Consider the following 14,649-nt stretch of genomic DNA (forward strand, 5'->3'; position numbering starts at 1 on the left):
CGCACACAGCTCGTCCACAGATAAAAGCACTTAAAGGCTGGATTATAAAAGATTAGCAGTCACTTACCTGATTATTATGCGTTCATGCGGACTTAGTCCTGTTGTTTAATGGCTTTTTGGACAAGGACAAAGGCTGGTATCCAATAGATACGTTATGCTATTAGTGCTGCAAATTGCAAACACGTGCCTTCTCCCCTGAAACTCGCTAATACATCACTGTTGGCATCTTCATTTGAGCGGCAGTGTAGTGCTAGTTGTTTGTACACAACAATTGAAATAAAACAAGCCAAGCTACGTTCCGGTCTTCATGCGAGGCTTCGATGGGGAACATCGCCATATCCAGTTCTTTTCTCGCTAAGTATTCTGCGCTGGGAAAACGGCGTGTTTTGTCCGTAAAGAATCTTGCCATGTGAACGTCCATGATGCTACGTACCACAGAGCTAACGTCGCGGTCGGCCATAAGGCTTTGGGGCATCCTCGAATGCTCGTCCATAAATAATATAACCACATAATCGGCCATCAGTGTTTAACATGACAAGAAGGACCGATTGCCGTGTACTAATACTCATGTACCTCTTAACTCCCTCAAATGAATATTGTCCCTTCACGTGTTTACACTCGTGTTTACACTCGTGTTTACACTCGTGTTTACACTCGTGTTTACACTCGTGTTTACACTCGTGTTTACACTCGTGTTCAGCTTAGCTTTCATTGATTTAGTGTGAAGATTTTTCTCATAAACGTCATTTCATTTCATGCAGTTGCAGGGATAGCGTGTTAGCTCGGGCGAGCCAGCCAGAGCTAATAATTAGCTCCCGTTTGGCCGCAATCGACTGTTTTGCGGCCAAATGAATCAATATTTGATTCCTAATTCTAGACTTTACTGTTACACAAAACGGGCAAAAGCTATCCTGTCCTCAGTGATGAATTTCACATGATTAGCTTTAGCTCTCGAGCTAAAGACCAGTATTAGGCTAAGCAGCCACAAAGTGTTGTAGTAAAGTGTGTTTGGGAGGTCATTATTAGAAGAGCGCCATCTGTTTGCCAAAGAGGTGCAGTGTTTTTTCCTCCTTGTTGAATAACAAACATCCGGCAGCGTGTTGCCGCCTTAAACAACATCTTGCCAATCAGATATCTATCACGTGTGCGACTAATGGACAGGTTACCAATGTAATCTTACAACGTCAACTTTATGAGCAATAAGTTTCCTAGCAGACTTTCCATTGGTAATTCTAAGTAATATCCACTCTCTGTAAGGTGGTGTTCAACCCCCCGACATGCCAGTAGGCAGTAGGCACTGTCTAACTAAAATAACAAGGATTTTGTGATTGCTACTTTACCCCGTGTATTACGGTAATATTTCCTGTGACGCAAACAAAAGGCTTTTATCTGTCAACAAATGTATTAGAACGTCTATCAATTACTTACGTGATTGCAGATTTGAGGACATTTATGAGCTCACGTTGAGAGATAAAAGCTTTGGATGCATGTAGTAAATCAAATGTTCTTTTTACCGTAATTCACATACTGTATTGGCAGTTCACAATTTTATACGATATCATTTGTGTTGCCTGTATAAGAGCCCTCCGTGAAACACAGAAAATATTTTTTCCTTCTCTCTGTAAGCAATAACTGCGTTAAAATGTAAAAAAAAATTCTATATATCAAGGTTGTCTGGGTTGTTTGTCTGCTGGACAAGAAGTACGGCGCCCCTTGTCTTGAAGACAAAGTCACCATGACAACAAGAACAAGAAGACGAAGAAGCAGGTTAACTACGTGTATGTGTTTCTCTAGTACAAATATTTAATACATGTAACATGTAACTGGTGACTAACTATCATGTATATAAAGTCTACTACAACTAGCATGACTGCGCTTTTTATTGACAGCTCATCATGTGACCACGCACGCGCGCAAGGGTTTGCCACGTGACAAAGGCCGTTGCGCACCACAAAGATCTATGCTAGACAGAGCCATGGGGGGGGGGGGGATTCATACATATATGACAGGTTTATAACAACTATGTTACCTCTACGTTTATACGTTTGTTTGAGCTATGATCCATACATCCATACTCGTTCATCCTGATCTTTCTTCATAGATCTATGTTGGCTAGATTGTTAGATCAGTCTGGAGATGTATAGATCCACTTGAGCTAGTTTTGTTATATACAACTGATATAGATAGAGCTGTGTATAGATCCACTTGAGCTAGTTTTGTTATATACAACTGATATAGAGCTGTGACAGAGCTGTGATAGAGCTGTGTATAGATCCACTTGAGCTAGTTTTGTTATATACAACTGATATAGATAGAGCTGTGTATAGATCCACTTGAGCTAGTTTTGTTATATACAACTGATATAGATAGAGCTGTGTATAGATCCACTTGAGCTAGTTTTGTTATATACAACTGATATAGATAGAGCTGTGTATAGATCCACTTGAGCTAGTTTTGTTATATACAACTGATATAGATAGAGCTGTGTATAGATCCACTTGAGCTAGTTTTGTTATATACAACTGATATAGATAGAGCTGTGTATAGATCCACTTGAGCTAGTTTTGTTATATACAACTGATATAGATAGAGCTGTGATAGAGCTGTGTATAGATCCACTTGAGCTAGTTTTGTTATATACAACTGATATAGATAGAGCTGTGATAGAGCTATGCACCTGTATGTCCTAACTAAACTCGGCAGTATGTGAGCTCTATAGAGCAATGAGTTATGATATATCATGTTATAGCGATACATTTGTGATAGATCTGTACATAGATGTGTGTGAACCATTCATAGCTGTTACACATCTCAGAGCAATATGTGTCGGACGTGGACGTATGAACGGTATACTTCCATTTGTCACTCAGCAGTGATTTAAATGCAGAATGAGAATGACTTTTGCTGACAGGTGACTTACATAAAGCGCTTTAGAAGAAGCCAGCAGTCGCATTGTTTCTGTAAAAAGAGACACGGTCAGTCCAGTGGTCCAGGCTACTTTCTGTTATTCTGCTACAATCCTGACTGCACTGAGGATAGGACAGTGGTGTTGCCTGCCACGACCACTGCAACTGCTCGTCGTTACAACGTCAGATGACACAAAGAACACAATAGCCACGGGGAATCAAACCTGTGGTCCACACACACACAGCATACACATAATGGGCACAAGGAGGCTGTTCAAGTATGACGTTTATTACATGAAAAACAAAATGACATCTCTTAAAAGAAAAGAAAAAAGTCAATGAAGGGATTGCTTTGTTCCCTGGGCTCAATTGTCAACACACACATGAAGCTTCTGGCTGCCATTTTGTTCCTTTGTGTTGCAAAACAAGCAGTGCACATGACAGCATTGGGACCTTTAAACATGAAGCGAGCATCCTAAAGAATAAGATGATGACAAAGTGGTATGGCTCATTGAGGAGGGGAATGGATGCTTGTAAAGTGCAGAAAAGTTCCAAGAAAGAAGAAAAAGTCAACAGTGTTTACGTAACCAGTAGAGAAGAAGCGGAAGACAACTTCAACAGCGACGTTTCCATCTGTCCAAAATGGCCATGTTTGTTTGTCTGAATGTTGATTTTCCATCTCCATGACAACAAAGCGTGTGTGCGCCGTCTCTTCCACAGTGATGTTTTTACATGCCGAAACATCAACTTTTCAACCTCGACCTTTGTTAACAGCACGGAAGCAGCAAGACGCTGGCTATTAAACGTGATTCAGTGCTCGTTTAGCCTTTTTAAAATGTCACTGCTGGCGTTTGGATCAAACCCTGCAGAAGATAACTCTTAAAAGACGAGCTTGCGGTGTGCTTTACACACACACACACACACACACACGCACACACAAAAGTTAGCAAGCACCGTGAGGCCAAACGAGGCTAAACTATGTCAAGTGTGACAGAAAATCATGCAGTCAAACGTAACACACAACAATCAAGTAACATTTGCATCCAGTGATGATGGTTTGTATATAAACCATATATATATATATATATATATATATACACAGCTGTATATTGAAACATCTTGATAGGAGGGGGCGGGGTTTGGATCACCTGTCAGTCATGTCGTCACACAAGGACTCCCCTGAAGGTACATAAGATAAAAAACACCATCAGGCCTGACTTATGACACTTTGCTAGAAATGTAGTGGAAGACGTAGCATACTGGAAAAGCTCCAATTAACGCGGCGTCTGCAAAAGCAAATAACTGCCAGGACTTGGAAGTCGGTCAAAAGATACTTGCATCAACAGTTGTGGCTGGAGGCAATTCAGGTTCCCAAAAAATGTATATATATTTAGAATCGTACCAGCCTGCTCTCGATTAACAAGATTCACTTCTTTGCATTTCAGCAAAAATACCCCCCCCCCCCCCGGCTACTATTAGAGCATTTACACTAGCACTTCCAAGCGATGTAAAGTACTGCTGGTTGTGGTGAGTGTGTCGCCATGGTTACCTGTGTCGTAGCGCCGTGAGGTGGCGCTTTGCAGAGCCTCCGCCTCTACTTCGTCATCCTCCTCCTCCTCCTCCTCGGTGTCACTCTCGCTGCTGGTCGTCGCCACCACTAGGATGGAGGGGGGCGGGTCTAGATAGGGAATAGGACATAAGAGACAAGCATATTTATGGCACTGAGTGGAAGCTACCTCTGTGGTGTCCCCCAGGGCTCTGTCCTAGAGCCTGTTATTTTCCTTTCTCTACATTTTGTGGCCTCCATCACATATTTTGTCATGAAAACACACACCTGAGGAAAAGTGTACGTCATCGCTGGACCGCGGCTGGGAGGACGAGGGTCCCTCCAAGGACTGATGGGAGTTTCCCGAGCTTTCGGATTCAGAATCCAACCTGTGGGAGAAAAGACGTTTTAAGCCAAGAAACTTGAAGCAGTGGTTGCACTGAGATGGAAAGCAGGGAAGTCGCACCCTGGGGTCCGAATACCGCAGTTCTTGCTGTCCGCCATGTAGATGGACGTGACCATGGAGTAGAGGTCCCTGACGCTGGAGGTGTTGGGCGTGTACACCTGCTCTGTTGAGGAGCTGACCTGGGCACCGTCTGCTGCCTTCAGCCCTCCTGAAGAACACCTTTATTTTAGTTGTCATTCCAAAGAGCCTTTTCACCCTTTTTCCACTTAGCGACACCAGTGGGCAGGGAGCAGACACACACATGTAAATGTTGGGGGGCCATGCGGTGTGTGGAAAGCAGGGGATTCTAGACAGGAAATGGACTGAATGGTAAGGCAAAAAATGCTTTAAAGCATCGAGTATATGATGTTGCCAAGACAACGACTAACCGTCTGCAGCATCTTTTGGATGCGGGCTGATCTCTGTGGCTGCCTCCGCTCCTCTCACATCTTTCTCCGTCTCCTCTGGACTGCAGCCTTTCCCAGCTGGAGCACCACTGCCTTCCAGGGCGGACGACAAGGATTTCCTGCCTGGAAATAGAAATACATGAAATACATGCAATACATGCAATACATGCAGTACATGCAGTACATGCAATACATGCAATACATGCAGTACATGCAATACAAATGTGTCTGTGGTGCAAATCTGAACAGAAGAGTTGCATCTTCTCACCTGGGCGGCCGGGCCTGGATCGGACCGCTCTCACCAGCTGGGCCAGCTCAGCGTGTTTGTGAGCGGTGGACGTCTCCGGGTCGATGTGGTGCGATGGCACCTCCTCAGCGTTGAAGATTCCAGATGGGCCCGGCTGGGGCTCGGCGGACCCACGAGCCTCCAGCACCTGGCTCTTGACGTCCGACATCTTGCTACGGACCTCGGCCATCTGAGCTTTGAGGCGGATGAGGACTGCAGAGTCTGGGGCGGATCGCCGCACCACCTGAGGGCGACGCTCTCGCTCTTTCCTGGAGGACAAACCAGCTGGAACGGAAAAGGGATCTTCTTCGAGTTACTGTTGTCATGAACAAGATGAAGAACGACCTGCCGCACCTTGGCTGTGGAGGAGGGGGACGGGCGGACGAGGTTGAAGCCCCCATAGAGCTTCCACGTTGTTATGCTCCTTGAGATCCAGCAGCTGGATCAGGACGGCCGGGTCGATGTCAAGGAGGCTACCTGACCCATTCACACCACCTCCAGTGGCGGTGGCGCCACCCCCTCCGCTGGCACCGCGGCCAATGGCGGAGCTGCGATGAGACGAGCGCAGAGACGTGCTGGTGGCACCTGAAGATGATTAAACACAATACGACCTTTGCGTTGCTTCTGACGACAGGTCCACACATTTTAAGCGTGTGCTTTGGTCATTCCTCTCATTTCTTTTCCCAGATTTGGGAAAAAAATGTGAATTTTTTCCCTCACTCGCATGTGAATTACAGCACCACCTATAACTGTGGCGTTCATGATAGCCAGTAAATGTCATTACAGTGGGTGTTAACTATCCATTTTAAATAGCACTGTACATTATAATCACATTTAAAGCAAGCAATGATATGGCTAATAAGACATGAAGAAATAATGTTATTACATTGATAAAACTAAATCAAATATAGCTAATAATCATATTTAAGAACTGGTGTAGTCTTGGTGCCACAAATGTCACAACTGCAGATTCCAGATGGACACATGTGATCACACCCCCCGCCCCCCCATGCACAGTTGCACACACCAAGTGTTTCTATATCGGCGGCCAACAGTGACTCATACTCTTCATGCCTTCAACACCAACACAAGTCAGCTGAGGAGGAGAACGAGGCTTTTGTCCAGTCGGTCTGCCAGTCTAGAGATGTTACATTTAACTGCTTAAATGCTGTTCGCCCAAAAATAAGATACGACATAAGTCACTCAATCGGGTGCTGATGATGATGATGATGATGATGATGAGACACAGAACATTTCTATGAGGACACGTCACATGCACACACACACGTGCACACAGAGTGAGAAAATGGAAGTAAGGTTCTACCAGTGGCTCCATCCAGGTCATCAGGAAGCTCTCCTTCCTCAGTGTCGAGGTTCCCGATAAAGTCTACGTCGTTCTCTCCCGACCTGAATGACAAACCATAAGAATGAAGGGACATTTTATGAGGTCGAGAAACACAAGCTGGGTTACAATAAGATGTGACATTTGCAGCACTGTCACCTACATGGTTTCTTCATCGATGTCGTTCTCCTCGGTGTTGCTGGTGGCTGTGGAGCTCCCCGAGGTGCTGCTGAGGTCCAGCGGGTTCACCTCCTCCTCTGTGAGACAGTCCACCTCCAGGTCACCATCAGACAGCTCCTGAGCATAACCAGGAAGCCTTTGGAGTAACGTCAGCAATCATCTGGACAGAGCGAGGTCGAGTGTGAATCCTTACGTTGGAGTCATCAAGATGCTGGACCCTCTCGTTGTCTTCGCTTCCCTTTTTGCCGTTGTTCAGCGTGGTCTGGATGTCGCCGTCGCTCTTGGCGGCACGGGGGTCCCTTTCAGAGGCTGGCGCCAGCCTCAGGTCGGAAGGGGAGGAGCTGCGTGAGGAGCAATGGCGGAATAGCTCAATGGCCAGCCTCTGAAAAGTGGAATACGAGCACAGATCCTGTTAATTCTCTACCGTTAGACACTCATTCAATAGCGTGCACAATAGCACATCAACTCATGCTCTCTCCGTCTCACCTCTTTGAGATTATTGATCTGCTGGACGTATCCACTCTGGGCCGATTCCAGCTGGCTGATGTACCAGTATTGGTCTCTGCACTTCTGGAAGAAGGTGGGGGATCGCACCTGGTATCTGAAGTGTTACACACATCAAATAGAGTTACAACCACGCCAATGCTGCCAATGCGAGCAGGATGACAGATGGGAGCGTACCGCAGCACCAGAGTGTCCGTCTGCATGTTCAGGTAGCCTTCACTGGCCAGGAGGTCCAGCCTGAAGAAGCGGTTGTAGCCCCAGCACTCGCCCACCTCAAAGTCAGAGGCAAACTCACGGATGATGTTCTTGCTGGGGTCGCTGGAGGCCTGATGGACCATCTCCACCCGGTACTCATACCTACAGCAGAACCATGGTGACGTCACAAGGAGAGACGTGATGAAGGAAGTAGTTGCTGTTCTGTTGAGACCCACTTTGATGTTTCAGGGAGTCCAGCAGAGAGTTCCAAGAAAACAGACAAGTAGTTTCCCCGAACTACACCATTGCCGTCCTGACAGAAGAAGAATCCAGAGAGAGATGCATCAGGTTTTGCACAGAACGGACTTTCCATCTAACAATGAATATATCATCAAATATCATCAGGTGGAACTCACCGGGTAGACTTTGAGTCGCCAGCAGAGGCCAGATATCTGAAGAGGAGGACTGTACACAGGGTCGGCTCGCTGCCTCAGAGTGCTGCAGAACACAAACATAATGAACTCACACTTTCACTTTCCTGAAAGAGCCTCATTAGTTTGTCAGTATCGAATATGATATGTTACAATTTGGAACTGGTTTTGGCTGCAGGAGCAAGGTGGGTGGAGTGTCTTGCCCCGGGGACAAAACCACATTGACTTGGTGAAAGGAGCAAGGATCTAACCACCAACCTTTCTCGACGACCTGCTCTACCTCCTGAGCCAATGTATCTACTAATGTCATTCCCACTCGGTGTACATGGAACAAATGGCCATTGCATTCATTAAAATGATTTGTTCCATTCTGCTGTGTAACTGGAATTTATATGACTTTGTGGATTCATTCCACTCTGCTGTCACTAACTGCAATGATTCACTTTTATTATGCACAAGAATGTAGTCGTGGGGCGGTCAAGTGGTTAGCGTGTAGAGCTCACAGCGAGGACACCAGGGTTCAATTCCACCCTCAGCCATCTCTGTGTGGACTTTGCCTGTTCTCCCCGTGCATGCCTGGGTTTTCTCCGGGTACTCCGGTTTCCTCCCACATTCCAAAAACATGCTAGGTTAATTGGCCACTCCAAATTGTCCATAGGTATGAATGTGAGTGTGAGTGTCTGACTTTTGAGTGTTTTTATTGTATTATTATGAATTGTGTTGTTTTAATTAATAATGTGCACAGTGTGGTCACATTCCAGTCATTCTCTGACTTTGCTATGTCGTATATACACAAGTGTATATACAATTTCATGGAATCACCTAAGGCCCTGGCCCACCGCGTCCAATCATGCCAAAATAGAGGGGAAGCGTGTTTTAGTGCATACGGTTCTTTAGGCAGGGTATGATTGGTCTAGTGTGAGTACACCCTAAGGACAGCCCATAAAAGTATTGTGTATTGTGTATCCACAATGACAAAAAGACCATTTTCATGTGCCAGTATGAATGCATCATACAGTTGTTGCAGGATTACAGGTCAGGGTGCTGGACAGCTTACCTGAAGTTGACCAAGACAAAAGTGCTGGAGTCGTAGGCGGGAACCAACTCGCTGGAAGCACACAGAGGCCGGCCATTATTGCTTGCAGCAACAAACTATTCAGTGATGTTGGAAGGTGTCACATTGACATTTTACCTGGTGAAGTCGGGTGGGACCGGTGTGGTGACGAAAGACTGCATGGGCTTCCTGTGGACCTGCTGGAACATGAGCAGGATCTCCGGACTCTTGGAGATCAGCTCACTCTTACTGCAGGAGTGAAGCTGTGACACACACACCGCCAAAAACATGTATATAATATATTGGAGCTGTTTCTACACCTATTATTATCAAACAATAATAACAACACAGCGCAACTGTGCTGTTTATTTTTAGGTATTTTTCCATCGGACATAAAAATTGCAAAATTAAGTTACCCAATGCCTATATTCCGTAAACACTACAAAATTCAAGTAGTACATGAACAGTTTCAGTTGTGCAAATGTAAAACATTTACTGCAGTTAGACAGAGAGAAAAAATGCCAAACTGCAAACGCATAATACACAAATTTTATCCTGCAATACGCATGACGTCACACGAGTCGTGCAATTACACAATTTTTTTTCCCCAAAATTGTTCCTAATCTCAGTGGAGTTTGACAGTTCCATCCATTATTAAAGGATACAGTCTAATGCTACAGTTTTGTGTATGTAAACAACAACACAGGTCCACATAAATGGAGGAGGAGTCTCCAACCTGATGCTCCACCTCCTGCAGGAGCGACTCCAGCAGCTCCGTCTCCTGGGTCAAGGACGTCTTCTGGCCTGATGGAGGGTGGGGGGGTGGTGGGTGAGAAAGGAAAGGAGGAGGAGGAGAGTGTTTCTATTTTCAGCAGCACTTCAGTGCAGAACGTCACAAGCCCTGATGGAGGTTGGCTGGAGGGCTGGCTGGGTGCGTGCAAGTGGGTGCTCGTCTTGTGTTTATGTGGGCCTGAGTGCATGCAGTCTGGATGAATATTTCATACTGTGTATATCAGACGCAGCTAAATGGAGCTTCTCACTATTATCAGCAGGGAGTCTGCACCATTGTGTTAAGACGGCTGACTGGAACTTTAGATGCACGCCTATGGGCAGGCTGGGAGACTTGCACTAACAGTGTGCATGTTTGTGTGTGAGATTCCAACTAGGGTGCCTAGGAGTGAGACGCCCTCAAATCCTACCCATGAGTGTGATGAGTTTGTTCTTGAGCTGGTTGTCCAGACGAGCAATCATCATTTCCACCGCATTACGGATCTCACGGACCCTCTCGTCCTTGGCGCCCCTGACAGCCTCCACATTTCGCTCCTGACACACACAAGCACGCACACTGTTCAAATAGTTTTAAAAGGTTCTTATCATAGTCATTTGACAGCTCCATTTGACACTTTAGCGCCATCTAGTGGATGGTAGCAGTGCACACTCACATTCATACATATGGACAATTTGGAGTCACCAATTAACCCAACATGCATGTTTTTAGAATGTTGTGAAATAAACCAATTAAATACAAATCAGAGAGCTTATGTCTTCCATTCCACAAGAATTCCAGTTGAAACCAATTGGGTGGCTCAAAAGCCGATCGCAAATTCATTTTAAATAAAAAAAAAAAAAAATCTCATGTTAAACGCTTTACTACTACTTCTTAAAATAATACTCGATGAGTATATGTATTTTACTTTTAAGTCACCCTGTACAGTGGAATCTGAGTGTCGCCTTGATCTCTGGTTAGCAAACAAAATGTGAAATTAATAAAGTCTGGAATGGACTAATTAAGATTTACATTATTTTTAAAATAATAAAAAAGGAAATAAAATAAAAATAAAAAGGAAAATTTGATTTGGCTAACATACGTTTCGGTTAAGAGTTGGATCTTCTGAAACAAATTCATGACACTAACCCAGGTTCCCCTGTATTATGTTGTCAACTAATAAACCATTAAACTATTTGTCGCATATGACAACATGAACAAATAGAAAGGTTGAAGTAATCGAGTGTGTATTCCATCCATTCATGGAGAATTGTCATGGTGCAACCCACCCCTGCAAACCATGTGTGCTCACCACTTCCTGCACCAAGCTGATGAGCTCCATGAGGCGTCGCCGCAGTTTGGCCACTTCCTCCTTCACCTTGGTGACGTGCTGCTCGTAGATCTCCACCAGAGGCTTGAAAGTGTGGCCTCCATGCTGGATGCACGGCAGAGCAGAGTACAATACAGAGGGCAAGGTGGATAGACTGCAGTTATTCCAGTTGTGGTTACCATTCCTCCCCAGAGTGCGCACTGGTGGCAGATGCATTTTTTACAGGTCCAACAGAAGACACTCAGCTTCTCATGGTGGTTCTCACATCTGCACAGGTAACATAATACATTTATCAAAAGGTAAGGCCTTCATTAAAGCTCCGCACAACTGCATGTTTATAGTAACATTTGATATGATGATTTCATGGGCTCACTTGTCTTTGTCGTTGTCCTCTTGCTTGGTGAGGCTGCAGAGCTGCAGTGTGTCCAGCTGCTGTGTGACCTCCTCGGCCCAGCGACAGTTCACCAGCTCCCTCAGCTGCAGCGGAGCCCTGCACATGCACAACACAACCACAATCACGTGCGAGAACAACATTTCAACAGCACGAATACTCAACATGCTAATGGCCTTCAGAGGCTATTTCTCGCAGCTTACCGACAATGCGGACACTGCGCACGCTGCTCTGTCAGCCAGCGCTGTCAAAGCAGGAAGAGATGACAGTTGAATGAATTTAAGCGTATCAACTGAATGGAAAATTGGAGGTACCTACTCGTACGCAGCTGAAGCAGCAGAGTTTTGAGCAGTGCGGGCATAGGCGAGCATCTCTCAGCTTCTCCATGCAGATGAAGCAGCGGAACACCTCAGCGATGCTCTGCACGCAGACAAAAGCAAGCATGAAGATGTTAACAGTGTAACAACGTCCCCCGCGTCCCCTTCGCTCCTCAGACTCCAACCTCCTGGCACTCCCCTGTAAGACCAAGTTCCGAACCTGGGGTGACAGAGCCTTCTCCATCGCTGCCCCCACCCTCTGGCACTCTTTGCCCCATTCACTCCGTGCTTGCCCTGACCTTCCCAGTTTCAAAAAACAAACCCACCTCTTTAAATCTGTTTTTAATGTCTAACTTTTTATAGCTGACTGCTGTGCCCCGCCCCTCCCCGCTTTTACTCATCTTTTAACTGTGTATAAACGAATGAATGTTGTATTTTAACGTATCTTTTACTTGTTTTTATTCAACTCCATTTTTCTGTAAAGTGTCTTTGAGTATTTTGAAAAGCGCTATACAAATAAAATGTATTATTATTATTATTATTATTATTATTAAAATACGACAGCTGAATTGTTTGCCTGACACATACCTCAACACTTTGCTCATCCATTTCCGCCAGTTTGAGTCCGGTATCTCAGATGCTAACCGACGGAAGGACCACCACAGTAGTCTAGGGGGCAAAAAAAATAATAACAAGATGAGTATTGTGCATTTAACTTGAATATTCAATGGCGAATAACAGCTCTTTTTCCCCATTGCAATCACACTAAAAGCCCTTCCACTGCAATGCATGTGTGTGAGATGCATTGCAGTATAGCAATAGATTAAAGTACATTTATTGGTCCTTCACGAGTGTCACGCACAACATTACAGAGACAACAAACCACAACCGTAACAAAATACAATCAGCATGACAGTAACGATAACAGCGGCAGTACAGTAACAGGCCAGACAGACAGACCAGCGGGCCCTGCTATTCAGGCTTTTCCCAGGACCCCCTGAACTTACCAGGGTTGTAAATCTCTATGGGACAGACCATGCAATTAGCACCAAGATAAAAGTAATATATTTTGAAAACAGAATGATTTGATATCGTATGGAAAGGCTCACTTTTATGATGCACGTAATGTATAATGTAAACTTGAATACACTGTATACATATTTATGAACAAATACTTTCATTTATGTGTATTAAACCGTATCATGGCTGTTGTACGGCTACATAAAGCACATAAATGATAAAAGACTGCACGTACAAATAATAAATTACTTGCTGTAAAGGTTGGTTGTGAATTGGGGAAGCAGAGGTTAAGAGAGAGGATACAATCTAATGATTTGCAAATATTGTGTGTTTACTTGCCTTGAAGTAACACAGGTTATCAATTTAATGTACTTACAATGGCAGATCAGCCCTCGTGGTTATATTATAGAAGTTGTGGATTGCATGAGATTAAGCAGGTGTACCCAATGTTGTGGCCGGTGAGATACTAACTGTGTAACGGTTGCTGTCAATGTCAGCTCCGATAGAATGTCCAGCATTAGCAACCCACACGGCAAGGTTAGCATACAATCAAACGGCAGCGTGTATTCATAAAGGGTGAAACATGAGAGGTCACCGCTAATAAAAGATTCATTTGTCCAAGTGAGAGGCCAGCTAGCTTAATGGCTACTAGCTGGTGTCGCCCACCTACCAGACTCGTCTTTCTTACGTCCCCCACTGCTTAAACGACGTCGAAAAAAACAGTTTAACCTACATCTTCCGTTTTTGTAGGAGAGCCAAAGCGTCGTCTGCGGTGCTATGCATTTACATGAAAACGTAAAAAAATGTCGGCCATCAGACGTCAAAGCGGACAGGATGGAAACCTTCCCAAGTTGGCCGTCAACTGCAGACGCAATGTAACGAAGGCGCCTGTCCCTTAGCAATGCCCAATCGGAGCGCTGCATTTTCTTCACTTCGCTGTTATTGCATGCACCGAGCAGCTGAACGAACGCTATCGCCACCTTGTGGTAGTAACGTGCACAGCCTGTAGATGGCATTAAAGAGGAGCAATACTGTAACATTGTAACACATTAACGGTTTTATGCTAACGTTTTTTTTGTATAATTCATTTTTATTTTGCACTTTACTCTCTACTCAATTGACAATGACTAAATGTGAAATGGCCATTATTTTATTTTTCTCTTACCCCAATATAGTTACCCCTCACAGGTTTATTCTCATTTGATATTGTATTTCCAGTATTGTTCTTTGTAATGACCATGAGTACAGTTATGTTTACATTACTATTGTCTGTAAGCCTGTATGTTTGAAATCGATTGCCTGTTTATGTTAAGTTCAATATTTCATTACTCCTAAAAAACTACTATTATTGTAATGCACTGTAATTTCAATTTATTAAAATCGCTCTGCCACAGGTTTAAAAAAATGTTTACATATGTGACTTCTGTTTCATTATTCAATTGGCAACGTTTGAGCAAACTTAAACATTGACATAATTACGCACAGTTATTAACATTTCAAGATTCATACATGTATACAGTATACACACA

The 14,649-nt window shown here is 44.5% G+C and overlaps 1 protein-coding gene across 1 annotated transcript; it reads right to left on the bottom strand.

The window, feature by feature from the left end:
• Positions 1-3,175: 3,175 nt before the first annotated feature.
• On the bottom strand, positions 3,176-14,013 carry trim37 (tripartite motif containing 37). The gene is made up of 25 exons (XM_058087732.2): positions 13,791-14,013; positions 12,689-12,769; positions 12,102-12,203; positions 11,987-12,027; positions 11,766-11,882; positions 11,572-11,659; positions 11,375-11,497; positions 10,496-10,619; positions 10,033-10,100; positions 9,435-9,559; positions 9,300-9,350; positions 8,228-8,309; positions 8,048-8,124; positions 7,794-7,973; positions 7,599-7,713; positions 7,306-7,494; positions 7,096-7,229; positions 6,915-6,997; positions 5,945-6,175; positions 5,573-5,875; positions 5,287-5,427; positions 4,919-5,066; positions 4,741-4,841; positions 4,456-4,584; positions 3,176-4,085 (listed from the first exon to the last, which is right to left on the bottom strand). The coding sequence occupies exons 2-25, from the start codon at positions 12,707-12,709 to the stop codon at positions 4,051-4,053; spliced, it is 2,808 nt and encodes a 935-aa protein (XP_057943715.2). The 5' UTR covers positions 12,710-12,769; positions 13,791-14,013; the 3' UTR covers positions 3,176-4,050.
• Between the last annotated feature and the right edge of the window lie 636 nt (positions 14,014-14,649).

This window comes from Doryrhamphus excisus, linkage group LG21, assembly GCF_037039965.1.
Source record: "Doryrhamphus excisus strain RoL-2023G ecotype Guam linkage group LG21, RoL_Dexc_Guam_v1.1, whole genome shotgun sequence".
NCBI lineage: Eukaryota > Metazoa > Chordata > Actinopteri > Syngnathiformes > Syngnathidae > Doryrhamphus > Doryrhamphus excisus.